This window comes from Copadichromis virginalis, linkage group LG8 (assembly GCF_057382275.1).
Source record: "Copadichromis virginalis isolate Kocher_CV1m ecotype Utaka linkage group LG8, C_Virginalis_male_GT1.1, whole genome shotgun sequence".
In the NCBI taxonomy this organism is placed as follows: Eukaryota; Metazoa; Chordata; class Actinopteri; order Cichliformes; family Cichlidae; genus Copadichromis; species Copadichromis virginalis.
Window position 1 is genome coordinate 3,028,431 of NC_140625.1, and position 24,418 is coordinate 3,052,848.

Genomic DNA, 24,418 nt, shown 5'->3' on the forward strand with positions numbered 1-24,418 from the left:
ACGAGGCAGCTACTGGTGAAATTATTAGAATAGCTTATCACAATGCTCTGTTTGCAGCACTCCCCAAATCATTAGTAGGACGTCTTCAGCTCATTCAGTTCTATTCATTTGGCTCCAGGGCAATATAGAATTACCTTTAAAATTCTTCTATTAGTTCTATTAGTCCCCCCACCCCAGTACATCTCTGATTTGCTCACTGTCTACAGCCCAGTCAGACCTCTCAGGTCATCAGGTTCAGATCTTTTAACTGTTCCCAGAATCAGATCACAGTCTGCTGAGAGTGCTTTCTGTTATTGTGGTCCTGTTCTTTGGAACAAGGTGCTTGCTGACCTCTGTTACATCTATTACTATATCCACAAACAGACTGAAAACCTTTCTTAATAATTCTCTGTCTAGATTTTACCAAGTAGGGTGCAGTAACGTCAGTCATCTTTTTTCAGTATAACACCTCTATACAAAATGCTGTGGAGCTTTTCACAATTTTGTATCTGTAACCAAATTCTCATTTTTGTGGGACGTCCAGAAATAGTTCATGACTCACTTTTTCACCGACGCTGATGTTTTGAGTGCCATTGTTTGAAACATAGCTGTTTTTCATTTGGACAAGTATTTCTACTGATCTTTATATATCTGAACAGGGGTGTTTCAGAAATATAAAGATCAGTTGCTGCCTTCCCACGTCAGGTTCATCCGAATACTCAAATGAGTTTCAAAAATAGCAACGCATGCAAGATAGCAGGTGTACTGCTGCTTTTTTGTCATTTCTCTGGAGAATTATGTATCAAGTTTCACCCTCTGATCTGCCCTCCTATCTGCCCCTTTTATCTCCATTCATTTAATAAAAAAACAAAAATCCTCACCCTTTGCTTTCTTTTAGGTTTCCTTATTGGAGGAGATGTTCTGCGCCTACTTCACGGTCACATGGACGAGTGCCTAACAGTTCCTTCTGGGGAGCATGGAGACGAGCAAAGGCGGTAAGGTGCAAAGCTTAGTGGTGCTACTGCTCTGAAATAATTCAGTTTACGCACACACACAGAGAGTCTTAACCTTCCTGTATAAGTTACCTTGAGATGACATATGCTATGATGCTGTCTGTGCAAGAGAGAGAGTCAGAGTGGATTCGAACCCACTCTCAGCTGTGTGGCGTATGGTCGCCTGCTTGGCTCAGTGAGCTGAACCGGTGCCCAAAGTGCAGCTTCTCAGAAACAGCTGGATCAAGAGGAGAAAAAAGAGAAATGCACACATTACCCCAATTTAGCATACTGTCAATGGCTGTACAGTGTTGTTCCAATATAGTTGAGATTTCTAACTCTATATTTACAAGGATCAACACTTAGAAAACATAAGGAAGCTAAAGAAGAGGGATTACATAAGGAATGTAGGGATTAAGACTCACTGCCAATATTAATAGACTTAAAGAAGTCCAGACGCTTTTCTTTCCAAGCTCCTGTGACTACGATGACCTGGATGACTGAGAACCTTCACAGACATATTGCCGTACATTTTGGGAGGAACACCCTTCAACTGGTGCGGGAGTATGAAAGGGAATCAAGGAAACTAGCGGATTATAGGAACCATCTCCGTTTCAACCTAAGATGTAGACAAAGCAGAGTTGTTCCTAAGAGCCTGCGCCTTGGATCCACTGTCAGGGGATACAGAGCAGACTTGATTCTACAGAGAGCACAAAATCACCTTTTAAGTGAAAGGATAAGACAGGTCCATTTCACCATAGATGCCCTCCAGATCAAGATCAGCCAGACCCTGCAGGAACTGGAAATCCTTCTACCCTCTCCAATTTTAGAAGAGGTTTACAAGTTTGTGGACAAGGCTCAGCGGGCCCAACACTCTAAAGGAAAAGAAAGACAACGCAGGAAATTTCACACCGTGCTTTCAAAAACACACACTCCTCATTCTGAACCAACACAACCCAGAGAAGAAAACACAACTGATGCCAGTCAGGAGAAATGGGTTAAGAACTTTTCAGACAGGATTCTCACTGAACCTGAAAAGAGAGTATTAGCCAAAGGACTCAATTTTGCCATTTCTCCACAACAGTTGCCCATAGTGGACCTCATCACAGCCACAGAATCTGCCATACGGATTAATAAATTATCACAGACAGAAGCAGAGCAAATCAGGATGAAAGTCTCAGCCACGCTCTCCAGTGCCAAAGTCCCTCCATCCAACCTCACAATACAAGAAAAGAAGGCCGTCGCTTCCCTGAGTAAAGACCACAACATCACTGTTTTACCAGCTGATAAGGGAAGATGCACCGTGGTCCTAAACACTACAGATTACCACACAAAGATCACTACTCTCCTCAGTGACAACAATACCTACGAAGCCCTAAAGCGAGACCCCACAAGCAGCTACAAAAAGAAAGTTATAGCTTGCCTTCAAGACTTTGAAAAGGACAAAATCACTGACCGCCTTACATATCACCGCCTTTACCCAGGGGATGCCATACCCTGCATCTACGGACTTCCTAATCTCCACAAGGAAGCTGTCCCACTCAGACCCATAGTCAGTAGCATAAACTCAGCCACTTACAACATTGCTAAAGACCTTGCTACCATCCTTGCGCCTCTCGTGGGGAACACCCCACACCACATCAAGAACTCCACCGACTTCACCGACAAGGTCCAGAAACTTACCCTGGATCCAGATGAAACCATGGTGTCCTTTGATGTAGTCTCTCTCTTCACTTGCATACCCACCACGGAGGCCGTGGAGACTGTCAGAAAATGACTACAAGAAGACAGCTCCTTGGAGGACAGGACCAACTTCACACCCGATCAGATCTGCACACTGTTAGACCTCTGCCTCACCACTACATATTTAAGTACAACGAAGGCTTTTACAGACAAAAACATGGCTGTGCCATGGGCTCCCCCGTGTCACCTATTGTAGCCAACCTTTACATGGAGGAAGTGGAAAGGAAGGCTCTTGGCTCTTTCAAAGGAAGAGTACCCAGCCACTGGTACAGATATGTGGACGACACCTGGGTCAAAATCAAGACACAAGAAGTGGAATCCTTCACTGTGCACATTAACGCTGTGGATAAAAACATCAAGTTCACCAGGGAAGACACAAAGGACAACTGTTTGCCTTTCCTGGACTGCGCCGTGCACATTGAAGAGAACGGCAACCTCAACATCGAAGTTTACCGGAAGCCCACACACACGGACCAGTACCTCCTCTTTGACTCCCATCACCCTTTGGAACACAAACTTGGAGTAATCAGGACCCTACACCACCGGGCAGAACATGTTCCCTCTAAGCCTGAAGGGAAAAAGAAGGAACACACACATGTAAAGGAAGCACTCAAAACGTGCGGCTATCCTAAATGGGCGTTCTTAAAGTCAGCAAAGAGGCACAGAAAAGAAGATCAGACACCAGCGAGGGAGGATAAGAAGGACAGACGCAACAACATTGTCATCCCCTATGTAGCCGGCGTATCAGAGAAACTCAGGAGAGTTTTCTCCAAGCATGACATCCCAGTGTATTTCAGACCCAGCAACACGCTCAGACAGAAACTGGTTCACCCCAAAGACAAAACGCCAAAACACAGACTTAACAATGTGGTGTATGCTGTACAGTGCAGCGAGGAATGCTCAGACCTCTACATTGGAGAGACCAAACAGCCACTTCACAAGCGCATGGCACAACACAGAAGAGCCACCTCCACAGGACAAGACTCAGCAGTCCATCTGCATCTAAAGGATAAAGGTCACTCTTTCAAGGATGCCAATGTTCACATTTTGGACAGAGAGGACAGATGGTTTGAAAGAGGAGTGAAAGAAGCCATCTATGTCCACTGTGAGCGACCATCTTTGAACAGAGGCGGGGTTTACGACACCAACTCTCTGCCATCTATAATCCAGTTTTGAGATCCTTCCCAGACGCCTTAACGCCCACTCACATCCTGGGCCATCTGACCTCAGGAATTCGCATGATAAGGTGGGGCCAGGTTTCACAATGAACACACCCGAAACTCTGGCTGATTGGGACCCACGCCCAGTTTCCCACCTTGGCTCAGGCGATTAGAGGATCATCAGGGGGTCCTTTTGTCCCTCTGTGGGGGGAAACTCCCACTAGGTTTATATCTGGGACTCTCCACCATTTGACCTTAGAACTGAAGAAGCTTCTCGGATGAGAGGTGAAACGTCTTCAAGCAACTTAAAGAAGTCCAGACGCTTTTCTTTCCAAGCTCCTGTGACTACGATGACCTGGATGACTGAGAACCTTCACAGACATTAATAGGTTTCATTTGCACCAATAAATAATATGATGACTCTGTATATTATTTATGAATAAAAAAAATGAGGGAAATAGATCAAACAATTAATATGATCTCAATCCATTAAAAAGTAATTTGGGGATTGTAATTAATGGGAAATTTTGATAATTTATTCGTTTACTCAGTCTCAAAAAATACTCTGGGCTTTCTATTTATAACTATGATAACTGACTAATAACTAAATTAATATCTAAGTTCTTTATAACAAAAGTTGTACAAGTATATAGTCTTATACATTTATTACATTAGCATATGTAGTTAAGTGAATTTATTTACAAGAGAAACTGTCACAGCGAGTAAGAAGAGCCGTGTGGAAAAGGTAAAGGAGGATCCAAACAAAAAACAAAAAAACACAAGGAGCACAAGAGTCCAGATCAGTCCAAAAACCCCACAAGAAAACAGTTCAAGAACACAGGAAAACAGATCAAAAACCAAACCAAACCAGAGCTCAACAAGAGTCCATGAAATGTTCAGGGGGTCGACCCGGAGGTCGACAGCACAAGAGCCAAAACAGTTCAGGGGGCCGGCCGTGCGGACAGCAACGGTGGTGATGGACAAACAGTTCTGGGGGCCGACCGTGCACACGGCAACGGCGACGACGGGCAAACAGTTCTGGGGGCCGTCCGTGCACACGGCAATGGTGCAGACAAAACCAATCAGGAGGCCGGCCACTGAGAAGGTCCGGAGGCCGGCCGCGAAGCCAGCGGTGGCGACGAACTCTCTCCGGAGGCTGGCCTTGACGGCCATAACGCTGGTAAATGGTAAATGGCCTGTATTTGTATAGCGCTTTTCTAGTCCCTAAGGACCCCAAAGCGCTTTACACAACCTGTCATCCACCCATTCACACACACATTCACACACACATTCACACACTGGTGATGGCAAGCTACAATGTAGCCACAGCCACCCTGGGGCGCACTGACAGACGCTCAACTAGAGGCCTGGAAAGCGGCTGGCAGAGGCGAGGCGGAACAGGACGAGCTGGGTCCAATGACAGTGTGGCAACCGCAGGACCAGACGAGGCAGGACCGGACGCTGAAGCTGGGCCAGGCGTGGATGAAGACACGGAGGCTCGGCCAGACGTGGATGAAGACACGGAGGCAGGACCAGGCGTGGATGAAGCTGACACTGCAGGCATGGATGAGACTGACGCTGCAGGCGTGGATGAAGACACTGCTGCGGAACCGGACGGCAGCGTGGTGGCTGCGGAACTGGACGGCAGCGTGGCGGCTGCGGAACCGGACGGCAGCGTGGCGGCCGTGGAACCTGACAGTGGCGATGCTGCAGGCGATGATGCTGCAGGCGATGATGCTGCAGGCGATGATGCGGCAGGCGACGATGTGGATGCAGTAGGCAGTGATGCTGCGGATGCAGCAGGCAGTGAGGCTGCAGGCGGTGATGTGAATGCTGCAGGTGATGGCGTAGAAGTCGCAGGGGATGATTCAGCAGGTGACGGCTGAACAGACTTCCCCGTACCGTCAGCTGACATGAGGATGTGCTGGCTGGGTCCTCCAGGACCCCCAGCAGACGAGGCGTGGTGCTGGGTGGGCTTCTCGGACCCACCAGCTAACTTGGCTTGACGCTGGACGGGCGACTCGGGACCTCCAGGTGAAGGTGGAGTTCGTGGAGAATGAAGTTTTGTACCAGCGGGTGCAGTGAGTCCAATAGCCAGGGATAATTGGAAATAAGCTGCTGTAGCCTGGCTTCCAGAATGTAGAGAAATGCTTCTCCCTCATGCTCTAGCCACAGGTTGATTGATTTTGAAGCTGAGTCCGTTATGAGCTCTCGAAGCTCCGTGGGTGGGGTGAATGCCGCTGGATCCATATCTGGCTGGTCCGTACTGTCCTGGCGAGTGAGAAGAGCCGTGTTGAAAAGGTAAAGGAGGATCCAAACGCAGGCAGTTGTGAAGGTGATTTATTGAACACGAAGTATAGATAGGCAAACGGCAAAACAGAGAACTAAACTATACTGGGACAACTAAACTACTGAGCATGAACAAGAACACGAACCTGGATATAAAGGAAGGAAGACGATGGTACATGACGATGACGGCAGGGAACACACGAATGAAACATGGTGGATACACAGACGGACCAGCAACTACAAAGACAGAAGACGCAACTTAAATACCCACAGAGAAACACAGGGAGATCACACACATGTAGGGACACAGCTGGGAGTAATCAACAAGACGAGACAGAGGTAAAACTGAACACACTCACATGAGACGCAGACCTTCACAATAAAACAGGAAACAAGAGATCACTACACGAGGACGCAGACAGGACACAGAACTAAACTCACACAAAACCTGCGAACAAAAACCCCAAACCAGAATCACAGTAATATAATATATCACAAATAATCAAAACACCAGACAACCCCAAAACACTCCAACATGCAAAATAAACCAAAACATTGAAACTGACCCAGAACCGTGACAGAAACAATATAAAGTTATCATTGTCTAATATTAAAACGGTTTGATTATTTGAAACATGTAAGTCTAAGAAAATGCAGACAGCACTGTACATTCAAAGTCCAGGCAAAAGCTTTAGTTTGGAAGCAGAAATTAAAAAATTCCTTCACCAATAGTGAAATAGTTGTTGAGTTGTGCTCATCAGCAGAGACTCAGACTGACTGCATCATGTTGGTAATCTGTGTTTATTCAATGGACAGCAGTTATTTTCAAGGTTTTACCAACCTGTCTGGAAGTGATTGCAGTCAATCCAAGCTCCACAGATCCACCAGTGCAACTACCTTGTGAGTGAAAGTGGTCTACAGAGGTTGAGGGTGTTGCATGCTTAACCTCTGCGCAAGCAGTTGGAATGACTGGAACAAACAGAAAAACAAAAACCCAAATCGGTGCTGGGAAGCCACTATTTTTCTCCCAGTAGTCTAGCGTGACTGGGCCATTATATAGGGATGATGGTAAGCTGAACTAATGCTGTGCTATATCCCACTGGACGGCTCTAAAAGAACACACGTAGTTTCCAAGTCTTATTTCAAAAGACGCCTCTCCAGTCAACATTTTTTGTTCTGCCTACCTTCAGCTTTCTTTACCCACCAGTTGGGGCCATTACACATATAATACTCAGTTTGTCTGGTTCTGCTTGGAGGGACAGAATGTAACAAGTCCCTTTACTGACAGAGAGCTTTGACTAAGATGAATAAGACTATTAATAATTATAGTTTTAAGAAGTTCCCAAAGGAGACTGCCAAGCTGTTAAACAATGAGGCTCAAAGTGACTGTGCTCCCATCTGACTAACTGCTGGGGTTTATTATGAGACTGTATAATCAGGTTAAATACTTATGAATCTTCTTTGCAAATATAACAGCACTGTTGGGAGATTTGTTAAAACAGATTTGCAATTCTGTCATTCGTTTCTCCAGGACAGTGCATTACGAAGGCGGAGCCGTGTCCTGTCATGCCAGGTCACTGTGGAGGCTGGAGACACTGCGAGTCGTGTGAGTATAAACAACATACATGTGCTCTGCATACGTTTACAAACAGGTTAATGCAAAATAAAAACACATGTAAAACACATACAAAACCCAATGTAATACTAGTGTCAGTCACAAGACACGATAAAGGAAGACAAAGGAAAGTTGTGATAGTTGCGTCAGGCGGAGAGATTGAGCTGGAAAGGGTGTGCAGCAGGTTAGATAGAAACATGTTAACAAGTGAAGAGACTGTGTTGAGAAGATGAAAACAGTATTTAAGGAACTGATGAATGTAGAAAATAAGAGAGAGAGAGATGGATTGAGGAGAGCTAGTGAATCAGGAAGTGCAGAGGCTTAGAAAGGAGGGAGTGAGGGCAGTTGATTCAGATGACATACCTGTGGCAGCATGGAGACGTGTAGGAGAGAGGGAAGTAAACTTTTTAACCAGACTGTTAAACACAGTTTTGGAGAGTGAGAGGATATACTGGTGAGCCATAAGATGAATGCATGTGAAAGAGCTGTTGAAACTAGGTTAAGAAGAAAGGTGATGATCAGTGAGCAGCAATATGGTTGCAAGCTGAGAAAGAGCACTACAGACGGGATATTAGCTTTGAGAGTGTAGATAGAGAAGTGTGGAGAAGGTCAGATGGAATTACACCTTCTCTTTGTGGATCCAGACAAAGCATATGATAAGGAGCTAAGTGAGAAACTGTGGTAGTGTATGAGGAACTCAAGAATGGCAGGGAAGACTTTGCCAAAAGTATTCACTGGTCTGCCTTTGCACACATATGAACTTAAATGATACGCATGTGCAGGCTATGCAAAGATGCCCCTCAGACAATCCAACACATGACTGCAGGGTGCAAGATGCTAGCAGGCAGGACATACATGGAATGCCATAATGCCATAAAAGTGGCTGGCATCGTATCCAGGAACATCTGTGCTGAATGTGGCCTGGAAGTCCAGAGGTCAAAAAGGGATCATCCCAGATCCTGTGGGTCTTCCAGATACAGACAAACTGGTGATGACTAAGAAACTGTCCACAGTGGTGGACAAGCAGGTGTGTGGGGACACCTGTCACTCACAGTGGCAACTTTAACCACTGACATGTTGGAAATGTAATAATTTATTTCAACATATGTATATGTATGTACAAAAAGAAATGTTTACATTATATGTTATATTTAGTATTTCGATCTATGGTTCAATGACTAAATAATACTGTATAGTGCAGGTTTAAAGGCACTGAAACCATTGATGTTCTGTATGTCTAATTCCTCATAACATGCACTATTAAATCAGTCAGGTTCCTTGACTTTTTTTGGATTTCTGTCAATATGTCCAGGTGGAGTGGGAGTCATATCCGTTGGGGTCAGCCATTCAGACTGAGACATGTGACCACAGGGAAGTATCTGAGCATGGTAGAAGACAAGTCTCTGTTGCTGATGGACAAAGAGAAAGCTGATGTCAAGTCTACAGCCTTCTGCTTCAGGTCTTCCAAGGTATAGAGTTAGTGACATCAGTAGCAGTGCTGTCTGTGAAGGCCATAATCTATGAAATCATTGTGTTTTGAATGAAGGAAATTCTCTGTGTTTTTATAGGCTCACTTGTCTAAGTGAATTTTCCTCTTTGTTTCTCCTTCAGGAAAAGCTGGACCTGGGTGTGAGGAAGGACGTGGATGGGATGGGGACTCCTGACATAAAGTATGGTGACTCTGTGTGTTACATTCAACATGTTGACACCTGTCTGTGGCTTACTTACCAGACTGTTGATGCCAAGTGTGCACGCATGGGTGGAGTACAGAGAAAGGTACCATATCGCACCAAACCATAACATCACCTATTACAACTTTATAAATACTTGTGTCTGTAAATATGGTCCATGGTGAGGTTGTGGACTTTCATTATGCTAGAGTTAACGTAAAATTAAGATGAATGTAAAATTCATGCACTTCTTGCACAGTCAGAATGGGGAAAAGTTTTTCAATTAAAAAGGGGGATGAGCTGTGTTTTCATCGACCCAATAGCGTTGGATTTACCTCAGATACTTTGAATCTGCTGCATTATTTGGACAATGACACCATTTTTAAATGTTATTAGTTTTTACTTTTTGTACACAACCACATTAGATTTTAAATCAAACATTTCAAATGTAATTGAAGTGAAAATTTCAGGCTTAATTTATTAACACCATTGTAATAAAAATATTTGTGGGTCTTTCACTAACTGCAAATGAAGCTGACTTGGTGACTGACTTGACCAATGAAGAATATCTATCTTTGTCTTCTTCTTTCTTGGGTTGCCTTTGCAGTATGTGTTTGGCCATTAGCCATTTACTCTGCTGTACAAGCAGTTTTGTGGTATTTGGCTGAATCTGTGCAGAGTAGACACCTCTGCACTTCAGAAATCATTCTGATTCTTGTGTCATACCATCAAGAAACATTGTTGACATGGTTCCACTGACAGCCAACGCAGAGGGAAACCTTGAAAAATTAACAACACATAATAACAACATATAAGTATTTATATGTTTAACATATTAGTCCGGGTCTCTGTGGCAATAGTTAGTGAAAATGAAAGAACTGTCACTAATTCTAAAAGCTGCTGGATGCTGTAAAAGACTTTACTTTTTTCACTAATGGAACTGTTTTTGTGCAAATTTCCTATAAATATTCTGAAGATTCCTCATGTATCCAATCAATGCATCACCCATCAACTGCAAAGCAACTTCCTCTGTTACTGAGCAATCTTAATACATTTCTGAATCTGCTGAACCTGGAGAAACTTTGTTTCTTATTTAGGCAATCATGCACCATGAGGGGCACATGGACGATGGGCTGACACTATCGCGATCACAGCACGAAGAGAGCCGCACTGCAAGGGTCATCCGCAGTACTGTCTTCCTGTTCAACTGCTTCATCAGGTGCAGCGAGTAGTGATTTTCAAGTATGCATGTTACACTTGCCTGTAAGTTACTGTGGCATCATTATAAAGAGAAAAATGGAAATCACTGGGTTGAATAACAATCAATCAATCAATCAATCAATCAATCAATCAATCAAAGCTTCATTCGCCACATGCAGGGTTGCCCTGCAGTGAAATGGGACCCCCCCCCCGATCTTACACACACAACACAGACATTACATGGGGATACAAGTCAGAGATCGGTAGCGTTACAGAAAAACACTGAAATGTACACTACAATGGGAAAGTACAAGAGGAAAAAAAGAGACCTCTACTCATGCTGTGCTTCCATGGTAGGACAGCATGAGAACAGGAAACAAAAAAAAACAAAACAGCACCAACATGAATAACATTAATATGTAGAAGGTCTATAACTTTTTAACTTCAAATCTTACCTCAGTTGTGAAACTCAGGTAAGGTTTTGTGAAACTGTTTTCACCGTGAACTGTTTTACTTTGTATTCGTATATCAATTACTCCCAAATACAACATTTGTTGTCACATTTAGACAACATATTCAAATGAGAAAAAGTGCAATAAGATGACAAAGTTCAGTTCATTTGTAAAAATTTATAGGACAGTGGTGACAAATTCATTTTCACAAAGGGCCAAACTAGGAAATAAGAATCAAATTAAGGGCTTAACATAGAGTACTGTCCAAAAGTCCTGAGCCACGTCTCATTTCTTTATGTTTTGCTTTGAAAATGGAAAATTTGTGTAGCGTCGTACAGTTTGCACTAGCACTGGGTAATTTGCCATCAGGTGGCAGAGGAGCCTCCATTACACTGCTCACCCTCTGTAATGTATAATGTGTAGCCCAAAGGTGCACAATGAAAGCTCATGTTTGAAACACTAACGTAGAGTGTGATGTGACTGCAAATGTGGTCACATTACACTCTGATGTAAAAATCAATCCAACAATCTCTCATGATTAGTGTATTATTATTATTATTATTATTATTATTTTTTTTTTTTTTTTTTGCCTGTCCCGTTTGGCTCTTTTGCCATCAGAATTATTGTCTAAAGGCAAAGAAAGATGCCCAACGGATTTACTTTACCAAATTGACCATCCCAGCCTTGCCGTAATGGTCCATTTGATTCACCTTTTATTGTTTATTTTATTTTCACTTACTGAATACGGGACAGACTTGACTGGAGGAAAGAAGGGGAGAAAGAAAGAGGGAAAGAGAAACAGCTGAGAAGAGGGACGGGGAAGAAGGGCAAAAGACAAAAACCAACAGAATGATCAGAAAAAAAAATGCATATATCGATCACCTGGATCACCTGCTGAGAAAGAAAAAAGAAAACAAGCAGAAGAGAACAAGAGTAATAGAATAAACAACATCACAATGATATATGGGAATATGACAGTAAATACTAAATATTTAACATTATTGTGCAGCACATAAGATCAACAGAACACAGTGTGCTTTGAGGTAGGAGCCAAAAAGGGTGTAGTTTGTGGGTGTGATCACCTGTGTGTACACCTGTGAGCATGGACGTGCTTGTTTTTTGTTTTTTTAAAAGGTTCCTTCATGTAATGATCTGCTAGAGGGTGTGGGGGGGCCACAGCCCCGTCCTCCAAGGCATGAAGCAGGTATGGAGGAGATCAAAACTCCAGACATCCAGAGGCCCCCAGAACACAAGAGACCAAGGAAGACCAACAGAGGGGCAGCCGCGCCACTGTCCCAGAAAGAGCTGAGGAGAGTCCCAGATGAGGGCTCACTCAGCAGCCGCGGAGCAGAAGCCAGGGGGGGTTGCAGTGACGCGCCCGTGAGCTCCGCCGGCAGCCAGCCGTGCCTGAGTGACCTCCGAAGTGGCCCGAGCGAGCCCCAGGCTCCAGGCCCCGATAAGCGGCCGCCAAGGAGTGAGCCGGTGTGTACCCGGACGCCCATCCCCGGACACAAAGAACCACCAACGCACCGATGTCTGAGGGCGTCTGCCACTGGCAGGGGAAGTGGTGGTGGGTGGAGATAGGCCTCCAAACCTTGGAGGGCCTGAGATGTCCCCAGAGAGGTGGCGTCTGATACCCAACCTGACATATAGACACAGACATACAGGCACACACAGATACAAACATCCATTCCCACCCTCATGCTCTCATATGCACTTACTCCACACTCAACCAACGTGGAGACAGACATAGAGAGACGCTGTGCACACGATCATGATTAGTGTATTAGTGTATTTCGATCTTGTTTACACAAACATTCTCATTCTGCACCCAGCGAGGCCCCTCCCCCATCTCGCATATTCTGGCCACTTGTCTGTTACAGACCGCTCGTCAGACGTTGCAAACTGGTTCTGAGACAGGTGAGAACCTGGCCTGCTGGAGCTCTCTCTGCTCTTCAGGACTGTTTTGAGCACACTGACTGGGACATGTTCAGGGAGGCTGCTACAAATAGCGATTGCACCAACTTGGAGGAGTACACATCATCTGTGACCAGCAACATTGCAAGTGGATTGATCATGTCACTGACTTCATCACTATCATAATACCAGACCAGAAAATGTGGACCACTGCAGAGGTGCGTGTGCTGTTAAAGACTCGAGACTCCGCCTTCAAAACAGGTGACAAGGTGGCCCGGGGAACAGTGAGGGCCAAACTGCCTCGAGCCATCAGAGCAGCGAAATGCGCGCATGGCTGAAGAATCCACAGCCACTTCCAGGACAGTAGTGATACGCGGCGCATGTGGCAGGGCATCCAGGGCATCACCAACTACAGGTAGACGACACCTGCCTGTGATAGTGACGCCTCCCTACCAGATGCACTGAGCAACTTCTATGCACGGTTTGATGCTCAGAACAGCGTGATGGTGAGGAAGATCACCCCACCTCACAACGACCAGGTTCTGACCTCGTCTGATGTGAGAACTCTTCAAAGAGTTAACCCATGGAAGACTGCTGGTCCAGATAACATCCCTGGAAGAGTGCTCAGAGAATGTGCAGACCAGCTGCTAGATGTCCTCACTGACATCTTCAACCTCTCTCATAGCACTGCTTTCATTCCAACGTGCCTCAAGGCCACCACCATCGTTCCTGTGCCAAAGAAGTCCTCAGTGTACTGCCTCAATAACTACCGTCCTGTTGCACTCACACCCATCATGATGAAGTGTTTCGAGAGACTTGTCATAAGGCACATTAGGACCCAGCTGCCACCCACATTGGACCCACTGCAGTTCACCTATTGTCCCACCTGATCAACAGATGATGCCATCGCCACCACCCTATATCTCGCCCTCACCCAACTGGAAAACAAAGACACATATGTGTGGATGCTGTACATAAATTTCAGTTCAGCATTCAGCACAATCATTCCTCAGCACCTGACTGGAAAACTGAGCCCGTTGGGCCTGAACACCCCCCTCTGCAACTGGATCCTGGACTTTCTGACAGAGAGACCTCAGACAGTCCATCTCCAGCACCACCACACTGAGCACTGGAGCCCCTCAGAGCTGTGTGCCCAGCCCACTGCTGTTTCCTCTGCTGACATGTCACTGTGCAGCAATGCACAGTTGGAACCACATCATCAAGTTCGCCAATGACACGACTGTGATGGGTCTCATCAGCACGAGCGACGAGTCAGCATACAGAGAGGAAGTGTGACAGCTAACGGACTGGTGTAGAGTCAACAACCTGTCTCTGAATGTGGAGAAAACAAAAGAGATAATTGTTGACCTTAGGAGAGCACAGAGAAATCACTGTCCTCTTAACATCGATGGATCCGAGGTCATCAAGAGCACCATATTCCTTGGTGTCCACCTGGCGGAGAACCTCTCCTGGTCCCTCAAAACCAGCTCCTTAACCAAGAAGGCCCAACAGCGTCTCTACTTCCTGTGGAAGCTGATAAAAGCCCATTTCCCATCATCCATTCTCACCATGTTCTACAGAGGGACTATAGAGAGCGTCCTGAGCACCTGCATCTGCAGTTTTTTTTAAGGGTTTACTGCACACCATGTTGAAATATGTCAAGTTTTCAGCTAAGACCTCTTTTAAAATTGCCTTGTTGGTCCAAAAACACTATTTAATGTCTGTCAAACTGTCTGATCTTTGGCGTTTTTCATAGATTCAACTAAAGAAATGGAACCAAATATCACAAAATTTGTTTTGCAAACATACAGTTGAAATTTGTTAGTTGCCTGTTATGTACAGAAATAATACTGGGTCATTTTTTGAGTTTGATGCCTTTTTTATTCTTAAGTGATTTATAGGACAGTGTTAAGTGGATTAAGAAACAACTTTCCTCTGAAACTGGTGAGTTACAAGTTGAATGAAAAAGGTTCGGTTACTGTGGTGACTACCATCTGGTTACACCATGTGTCTTAGATTGTTAGGCCCAAGTACAATAACATAAGTTTTATCTGGATTCAGAAGCAGAAAATTAGAGGTCATCCAGGTCTTTATGTCTTCAGGACATTTTAAGTAATTGGTTCATGTTTACTGGTGTCATGGATAGATCAAGCTAGCTCTGTGGAAGTAATTAAGACTCCCCATATCCATGAACAAATTGTAGTCTATTAGATAGATATGATTCGAATCACTGCAGCGGAGTACCTTTAATACTTACAGCATGCTCAAATCACAGTAAATTATTATCGTCGACAGTGTTGAACCCTGCACTGAGGCCTAGAGGGACAAGCACAGAGATGAGTTCACTGTCACAAGAAGATCATTTGGCTTGTGGTGCATAGTCCATGAATAGAGATAGGTTGATCATATTTAAGATTGAAGCATTAAGTGGGAGGACTTTTTAAAGGAGGCTTGTAGGAATGGGGTCTAAAAGACAAGAAGTAATTGTTTAAGTTAACTCAAAAAGATCATTTGGAGAAAAAGAGTCTAAATAATGGATGAAGTCATTAATAGTTAAGGTTAAGAGTTATTTGCTTTAAGGTGCGTGTTTGAGAATTATACCAGGGAGTCAAGTACTTCTGATTTGAGGCTTTCTTTTACAGAGAATCCATAGTATTCAGATACAACAAACAGAACAGTTTTTTCATTTCAGGCTTTCAACTTTTTGAATTATAACTAGGGATGGGTATCGAAAACTGGTTCTTGTTGAGAACCGGTTCCCACTGTTTCAATCCCTTGGAATTGTTTGCCATTTTTGCAAACGATACCCTGACGTCATCACGTTGCGGAGTGTCATTTACCTGGCAGGAAACACGGCGGCTCAAACGCTCAAAAGTTTGATTATACTTTACGAGAATGGATGACAACAGGGCAACTTGCAATACTTGCAAAGTAGATATTTCATTTAAGGGAGGAAACACTACGAATATGCGAAAGCATTTGCTCACAAAACACGTGATAACCTTGAATGTCATGTTTTTAATTCCGCTCCGGACTCGTGAATCTCAACCCAGCAGCAGCGGTAACGTTTGCACGTCCTCTCCCGTTAATAATCAACTAACAGTGCATATTATGTTAGCGCGATCTGCCTTATTACAAAACCTGCCATTACTGTGCGTTTAGGTGACCATGATGAGAGAGACAGAGTCTGGCTGGCTCAGACTGGCAGTTCTCGCTGCAGTCTACCGGTAGCATCTCCTTTCTAGTGATGCGCGAATCATGAACGAATCGTTCAATACTCGAGAATCACTTTACTGACTCATGAATCATGATTCACAAGCCCAACTGACTCACTGACTCATCCCTGTTGCTGTTAGCAGCAATATATCTAGCTTATAATTAAAATTGTGGAGAAAAACACAACATCCAGTATCGTAACAAAAACATTTTTGCTCTGAAGAAGAAGTTCACATCAAGACAATAGCTCCTCGGTTCACAGTAGCATCGCTCTGCTAACATGCTAACAGCACATTTGAGCTACTCACCCCCTCCCTTCTGTGCTGAATCATAGAGCGAACGAATCACTCACTCACTCACTAACCCCCTCCCTCCTGTGCTGAATCGTAAGCCTAAGCGAATCACTCAGGACTCACTAACCCCCTCCCTCCTCTGCTGAATCGTCAGCGTAAGCGAATCACTCAGGATTAACTAACCCCCTCCCTCCTGTGCTGAATCATAGAGCGAACAAATCCCTCACTCACTCACTCACCCCCTCCCTCCTGGCTCACAGCTCCTTCTTCTTCTTGGTTGGCAACCAATGTTAAGGCACATTACCGCCCCCTGGCTCACAGCTCAGTGGACATTTAGATGAGAAAATATATATTTGACACATTTAAGGAAAATACTAATAAAATAAAAATAAACAAAATAAATGTTTATTAAGCAATTTTGATAGGAAATTTCTTAATTTTAGAAATGTTTTTGCTCTTTTTTGCTCTATAAAATAGTTGTTTTCTTTTAGAATCATTCATCTTAGCAGGGGGATTTACATGAAAAGAGAAACAAATTAAGTTTGAGTGAAAATGTAAATTTTTTGAACTCTCTGGTCAACTGACTCAGTGAATCAAATGACCCAAAAATCCGATTCACTTTGGTGAGTGACTCATTAAAACTCGATTCAGTAAAAAGAATCAAATTTACCATCACTACTCCTTTCAGGCCAGGATAGACGAATGTCACCGAGCAGTGATTAAGTTTGTGGTAAAAGGCTTGCACCATTTGCCACAGCAGATCCCCCCGATTTTTGGTAAGTGAATGTGTTTAATTGTAGGCAGGGACATTACTGGATATTCTTGTGTAATTGCTACAGAATAATTTATGTTATACTTTGTTATTGCTACAGAAGAATATTTATTTTATTATTTTACATTTGCAATTTTTTTTCCTGGGGACCCTGTGACACCCCATTGAAGAGCCGTAGGCTGTGGATCTCTTAAGATCTCACTGCTGGGTTTGTAAGGCCATGTTTGTCATGAACCGAAGTTCAGCGCACAAGCTGGACCCAGAAGCAGAGCCAACACACACAGGAGTACGAGAAAATAAACTTCATTTTAACTGAAGGTGTCCCGGGAGGGTAGAAGGAAAACACGCGTGAAACTAGAGAAACCAAGGGACCGGGAGATGAGTCGCGCAGGAACGCCGAAAACGGGACTGTGGGAGGCTGCAACAGAAAAAGGAAAAGAATTATTGGGGCGCGGGGAAATAGCAGCATACGTGGGGGTGGGCGTGGGCATCCCATCAGCTCCTCGGACGGCGGGCCGCGGACCATGACAATGTTACTCCTAAATTTCTATCTTGTTCAAAGAGAAGATATAAAACAAAGTTCTAAGCTATTCGACCTTTTTAAAAAAGAATCGCTAAGAGAATCGATAAAGAATCTAATCGTTAAACAGAATCGAAAATGGAATCGGAATCGTGAAAATCTTATCAATATCCATCCCTAATTATAACTCTGTTGTTCTGTGGTTGATTAATAAGCTGGAGTTGATGATTGCTGCTACTCCCCCTCCTGGTGTTGATTCACTTAAGCTGACAAAATCATCCTGCAGTAACAAACTTTTTGTAAGGCGGAATAAATCAATGTTATTTATTAACAGGGTTTTAGAAGAGAGAGACCTAATGTTTGATAACCAACATTTGTATTTATACAGGACAAAAGTCATAAAGTGCTTTACAATACGAAGTAAAATGCAAGAATTAAAACAGTTTAAATTCATAAAACTAAATAAAGCCAATCCTACACAATTCCACTTGCTTCTTTTAGAAGCTTTCAACACTTTCCATAGATCGTGAGTCCAATGGAAGCAAGTTTTGAAACCTGGTGTCCCGGGTGTCTACAACTCCAAAAGCACAGTCTCCTCTTCTCTGTAACTTAGACAAACAGCCAACAACAAGTGATCAGCTGATCTCAGAGACATGGCAGTTACCTATGAATGAAGAAATTTACTAATATAGTGATGTATCTGACCATGAACGGCTCTGAAAATGATCACCAGAACTTTAAGAGAAGCTATTGTAAAAAACATCTGATTTTTCTATCGATTAAAAAAAAAGATAAAGTAAAAAGGATGTTCATTTAATGGAAAATGTTAAAAACCAATAACAGGCAGCTTAAACCATTTATCATATTCTTCATATTCTTTAATGTTAAATTGTGCTGCTTTAATGTCACATTGTGCATTATCAATGAAGAAAAAAAAACACTTTAAAATAAACCGGTGTTAAATATGATATGAAAACATGTTACTACGTTCATGTTATTGTGTTACTAAAATGATGAATTAACATCTGAAAACCTAATAAATTGCAACTGAAAAGTGCGGTGCATTGTGCTGTTTGACAACTTATGACGACCGCTTCGATAAAAGTTAAAATCTAAAATAACAGAATAATATATCATCCAGCCATTTTCTTCCGCATATCTGAAGTCAGGTCGGTTTATAATACAGCTCTGTATCACTTTTAAGATAAAAGTCTAGATGTTAAGTCTTTTTACACTCTCTCAGATGAGAGATAAGCCAGGTCCACTTCAATCCTTTTCAATCCCACCTCTCTCGACAGTACCTTGTATGTAACTGTTGATTTTCTCTATGCAATATTGGACCAGTGTAAAGAAAATTATATCCAGAGCGAGAACTGAAGAAATTATTCATATTGCATTTTATTAACAAAGAAGTAGAAATTTGTGATTTACTTTTTTGGGCATAGAATTTTATTTTGCAAATTTTCACTTGTCTTAGTATACCTGACAGAACAACTGCACTGAAAGTTGATTTAAGATACACAAAACAATCAATATAAAGTTGTATTAACTTATTTGTTCCTCCCTGATTTATTTTGGTGTAATACATTTACCTGTTTCATAAAATGTAAATAGAGCCTAAGTAAATGTAAAATGTACTTTATTATTCTTTTACCACTCTTTTGTAATTAAGTAAAATTAAAAGAAACGGGCCCACACCTGGGGGGGCTTGATATGTTCCAAGAGAATGAGACACAGACACTAATATGTGTTTCCACCGTCATGCACACATATACAAAGACTCACGCACTCACCCAACATGGAGACACACAAAAATGAACGTGGTACACTAAGACCCCATGCCTCACTCCGCCCACCCATATGTGGTGTTGATGCATGCTGTTCTAAAATGCATTTTAAGCAGGCGAGTAGCATGGTGCCAAAAACCTTCTGCCAGACAACACTTGGTGTCAGCACGGCCCCTCCCTAGAACACATATTGTCTACATATATTTAAAAATGAGAGGTGGGCACCAGCACCAGAGGTGAGGCTGAATAAACAGACCGTCCTCTGGACGCCCTTCAGTGTGCCAAACCCCCGAGGCCCAATATGAATGTATAATGAGAGTGTAAGTAATACAAATGTCTAAGTTGTGGAATAAAACTGAGGCGCAGGTGGCCAGGAGGGGACAGAGGAGGAATGTCTCCCCTACACCTCAGTAACACACCTGTGCCTCAATGGAGGATCCAAGGAAGGAGGGAGGCAACTGGGGATGGGGAGGGGGGGGGATCTACCAAGGGCAGGGGCCCCAGGCCCAACCACACCCACCCCAACATTCAGTCATACACTGCATAGGACAATAGACACTGAGGCTGAGTTCATCCTCCACCTCTGCTACATCTTCTCCACCTGCAGAGTGGACTCCTCAAGAGCAGAGGCCACCAGCAAAAGATGGTAAAAACCTTGATTCATTAACCTGTATAGAGCACTCTATGTTGTATTTTGTATTGTATTAATTGTAGACATTGGGATGTCATTTCATGTTATTTCTAATCTATTTAAAATCTTTTAAACATATCTGAGACCAGAGACTTTGGTCTAAGCTGACTGATAAATCTGCCTCCCATTTTGCAATAGGAGGGCATATTGATTCATCTATTTTGGAGAGTGTCCAGTATATTTTAGACAACTGACCATCATCTTTGTAACAATGGTATAAGATTCAGAATTCGGAGTGTAAACTGGAATCATGCATTCAGTGGGTTAAGGGATTGGAGACTACAGGGACTGTGGGATTTGACTCCACTCTGGAAATCAAGAAGAAAAAGCCACAGGATGCTGGAGAAGGAAGAATATTGCAACGAGTGCAGGGAGAAGTTGAAATAGGTTCTGGGTGATAGGGAAGAGTTACCAAATGACTGGGAAAGTAAGGCTGAAGTGCTGAGGGGAACTGCCAAGATGATAAGTATGTTAAGAACCTACACATTGGACGCATAGACAAATGCTTTGTCACATGTTCATTCAACGTAGTCAGTAGACATTTGAATAGAATCTTGGTACAAGTAGAAGTTCAGCCCTACATCAGTTAAGTAGAATGTTGTTCCTGGCTGTTATGGACCCACCAGTTACTATAATACCATCTGGGACCACAGCTATCGAGGAGAATGTTCACCTGTGGATTACTGTCAGTCATGTTGTTGAGATCAGGTTTCTGTGAGACTTGGACGATCTGTTGCTCTTCTTCTTTTTGTACGTGAAAACAACAAGCCGAGCTGGATTCTACAGAGTCTCCAAACCCCTCTCCACCCCTCTGTAACAGTGTTGTCATTTAATGCAATTTGTTTTATACTTTATGGGGCTATTATATGCTGAATGTGTATTTTTACAATATCAGGTCTACTTATAAGACATTTCAATTGATGCCCTGCATCTTAACCCTCTCAAGGCAGGCGTTGCCGATTTGCAACAGTTAAAAACTAACAACCCGATTACCCCACATACATATTTTTTTTGTTTTTTTTGTTTTTTTTTACTCAGAAGTACGACTGCAGGACTTGGTTGTGCATTAGCAACAAAAAGTTTAATTTGAGCCTGAGAGGGTTAAACAATAATTCCAGAAAATGAGTTTGAGCTGTACTACATGAAAGAAAAACACAGCACAAAGGACGTGTTAACGAATGATCAGCTCACACTGACAAGCTTGTCACGGTCAACTAACCCCGAAACAGCCTTAACACAGACTCTGCAACCCCATAGGATTACTAATCTGATTAGACAGCTGAGAGATTTCTTTTCCAACCCCTCAGTCTCTCGTGTGTGAGGTTTCAGTCAGACATGTCACTTGGTCATGTTTTGATGTCTGTTTCAAAAAGCTAACACGGTGAATATGCTCAGTGTAAAGCTCCACAACGGGACTTTGCCAACTAGTTGATGTCACGATGGCCAAAACCATATTTAAACATTTTTTCTTTATTGTTTGTCAGCTGTAATCCACAGACATATCGTCACACTGAGAAAAACCCACCTGTATTAACATGCTTCATTCCATTTTCATCCAAATCAATAAAGGTCTGACTTCTGGATCCTTGTGAACGACTCTTCTTCCAAGTCTTCCTCTCTTTTCATTTTGGGAATTGAGATAATCTTTAAAATTGCAGGTTAATTTCTGGGGTCATCTAGAAGACAAGGATGCAAAAAATGAAGGAATCCTTCAGACAATCTTTCTGTCTTTCTGTGTTTATGACTTCAACACAAGAGAAACATCAAATCAGTGATTAGGCTGAGGAGAGGGATCGGCACATTTTAGTTTCTTTCTCATTTGCATCTACATTCACACTCTTGCAGCAGAACATGCTAAACTTGCGTAACACAAGGTGACATTTTCCGCTTCTCTAGTTTATAGCATGACTGACATCCTCCATTCTGTATTTCCCAGGGGTCTGGACATACTAAGAAAGAAAGGAAGGAGCTTTACTTTGGATCTGCCAATAGACTCAGTTAGCCTGAGCCTCCAGGATCTAATAGGTTATTTCCAACCGCCTGGAGATCACCTAGAACATGAAGACAAACAGAACCGACTGCGAGCTCTGAAGAACCGTCAGAACCTCTTTCAGGAAGAGGTAGGGTGCACTTGGACATATGTGTGTTTACAAACTAACTTCAGATCATTTTTAACAGTTTTTGCTTCCAATTTTAAAGATTTAGTCTAATATATTTATATATTCTGCCTCAGTACATACATACAGTACATCCACCCCCAGTGAATTTTGTAGTGGTTTATTTCTAATGATGGAACATGTTGGAATATTTAATGTCTAAAATGTTATTTTAAGAAGAAAAAGAAAAGATGAATCAATTACTTTACTGTATACACGAATTGTTTTCTTTTAATGACACAATCCATGTCTGTGAAACTGTTGCTCAAAGAACTGCCAATTATATCATGTTTGCTTTCACATTGTGTCCATAGTGGCTGAAAATATTCACAGTGACCCAAACCATTTCTCTACTAACTTGTAAACATGCGTTTTGCTCCTGTTTACTTGGAGAGAAATTGACACACTTCGAGCTTCCAGTGGCCATTAGAGGAAATGCAGTTTTTTTGGCACGTCTGTGTTTTTCAACTCAGATATTAGCTTGGTCACATTATCTATATCCAAATCCATAGAATGATTTAACGGCATTCAATTTGCTTTTATTTCCTAACTTTTCTGTGACTACACTCTGTTTTGTAGAGCTCATTTCAGGTGAATAAAGTAAAAACAACAGTTTTCATATTTCTAGGGGATGATCAGCCTGGTCTTGGAGTGCATTGATCGGCTTCATGTCTACAGTAGTGCAGCTCATTTTGCGGAGGCAGTTGGAAAGGAGGCTGGAGAGGCCTGGAGCGCCATTCTCAACTCCCTCTACCAGCTACTGGGTAAACAAGCGCACAGACAGAAGCACAGAAAAGATGCAATAACTCAAATTGTAATTCCACTCACCTAAAACTACATATTAGACCTGAAGACAATCAGGTTATTTTAAGAGATGACAAATGCTCAGAGATTCATTCAGAAAGGGATCAGAGGACAGAGACAGGTGACATGTGGGCTCAGTAAGAGTTTTCTATGTTACTGTTGTTACACCTCTTGATATCATGTCACTTCTCTCAACTTATTTTCATCTTTCTAGCTGCACTCATCAGAGGGAACAGGAAGAACTGTGCCCAGTTCTCTGGTTCACTGGACTGGCTCATTAGCAGACTGGAGCGACTGGAGGCTTGCTCTGGTAGGTTAGCTTGTCTTTTACATGGTATAATATATTTTATGGTTATGTAAAAGAGGTGCTGAAGTCAAAGTACACATTCTCAGAAATGCCTTGGTTACATACAAATGGATGTTACGTAGAAAAAGCAGTTGACATCAGATGACAAGTCAATTTAATCACCTCGTAAAAGGTTTCAGCTCATTTAACAAGAAGCCACCTTTTCAGCTGTTAGAAACATGACTGTGCCTTAAGCTTCCAAGTTTATATTACTGAATCAGCAATATGATAGTGGGATGATAGTGGGAACCAACTGAAATTCTGAGCAATGAGGGGTTTTCTCTTAGTCGGATCATGGATGAACTGAAGGTTTATATGAGCGCAGTGCACTGTGGAAAAGTTGGATTCAGGCTTTGCTCACCAAAACACAATAAAGCTGCTTTAAACATAAAAAGGATCCAGAATTTAATAAACAAAGAACACAAGAGTCAGCAGAGTTTGTTGCTGTGTTGCTGAGTTGGTTGAGGTAAACCCACAAGTGAACGGTGGAAAAACATGCTGATGAATTACACCGACTACAGTTAAATGTTGGTGTCGTTTACAGATAAATAAATAATAGGAAACGAACAGGACAGAGTCGAATTTATTTATTTAGCACATTTAAAACAACGGCTGTTCACCAAAGTGCTGTACGTCTAAAATAATCAAATGAGATAACAACAGAGGAAAAGATGTCATAATTTAAGAAAGTAAGAATGAAATGAGTACAGAACTCATTCTGATTTAAAAGCCAGAGAATAAAAGTGGCTTTTCAAACAGATGAGTCAGCAACAGGAGGGACAATATGAGACCTGAAGTCTGTGATCCTATTGCTGA

At 42.7% G+C, this 24,418-nt stretch overlaps 1 protein-coding gene across 5 annotated transcripts in view; it reads left to right on the plus strand.

The window, feature by feature from the left end:
* Nucleotides 1–24,418, plus strand: part of ryr2a (ryanodine receptor 2a (cardiac)) — a 310,584-nt gene that overhangs the window by 93,729 nt on the left and 192,437 nt on the right. For all 5 annotated transcript variants that reach the window (XM_085465413.1, XM_085465416.1, XM_085465414.1 and 2 more), the window contains exons 8-15: nt 878–974; nt 7,695–7,769; nt 9,091–9,247; nt 9,390–9,554; nt 10,546–10,667; nt 22,233–22,416; nt 23,081–23,216; nt 23,471–23,566. In XM_085465413.1, the coding sequence (XP_085321539.1) occupies nt 878–974; nt 7,695–7,769; nt 9,091–9,247; nt 9,390–9,554; nt 10,546–10,667; nt 22,233–22,416; nt 23,081–23,216; nt 23,471–23,566 (1,032 nt within the window). The remainder of the gene's footprint in view (nt 1–877; nt 975–7,694; nt 7,770–9,090; nt 9,248–9,389; nt 9,555–10,545; nt 10,668–22,232; nt 22,417–23,080; nt 23,217–23,470; nt 23,567–24,418) is intronic.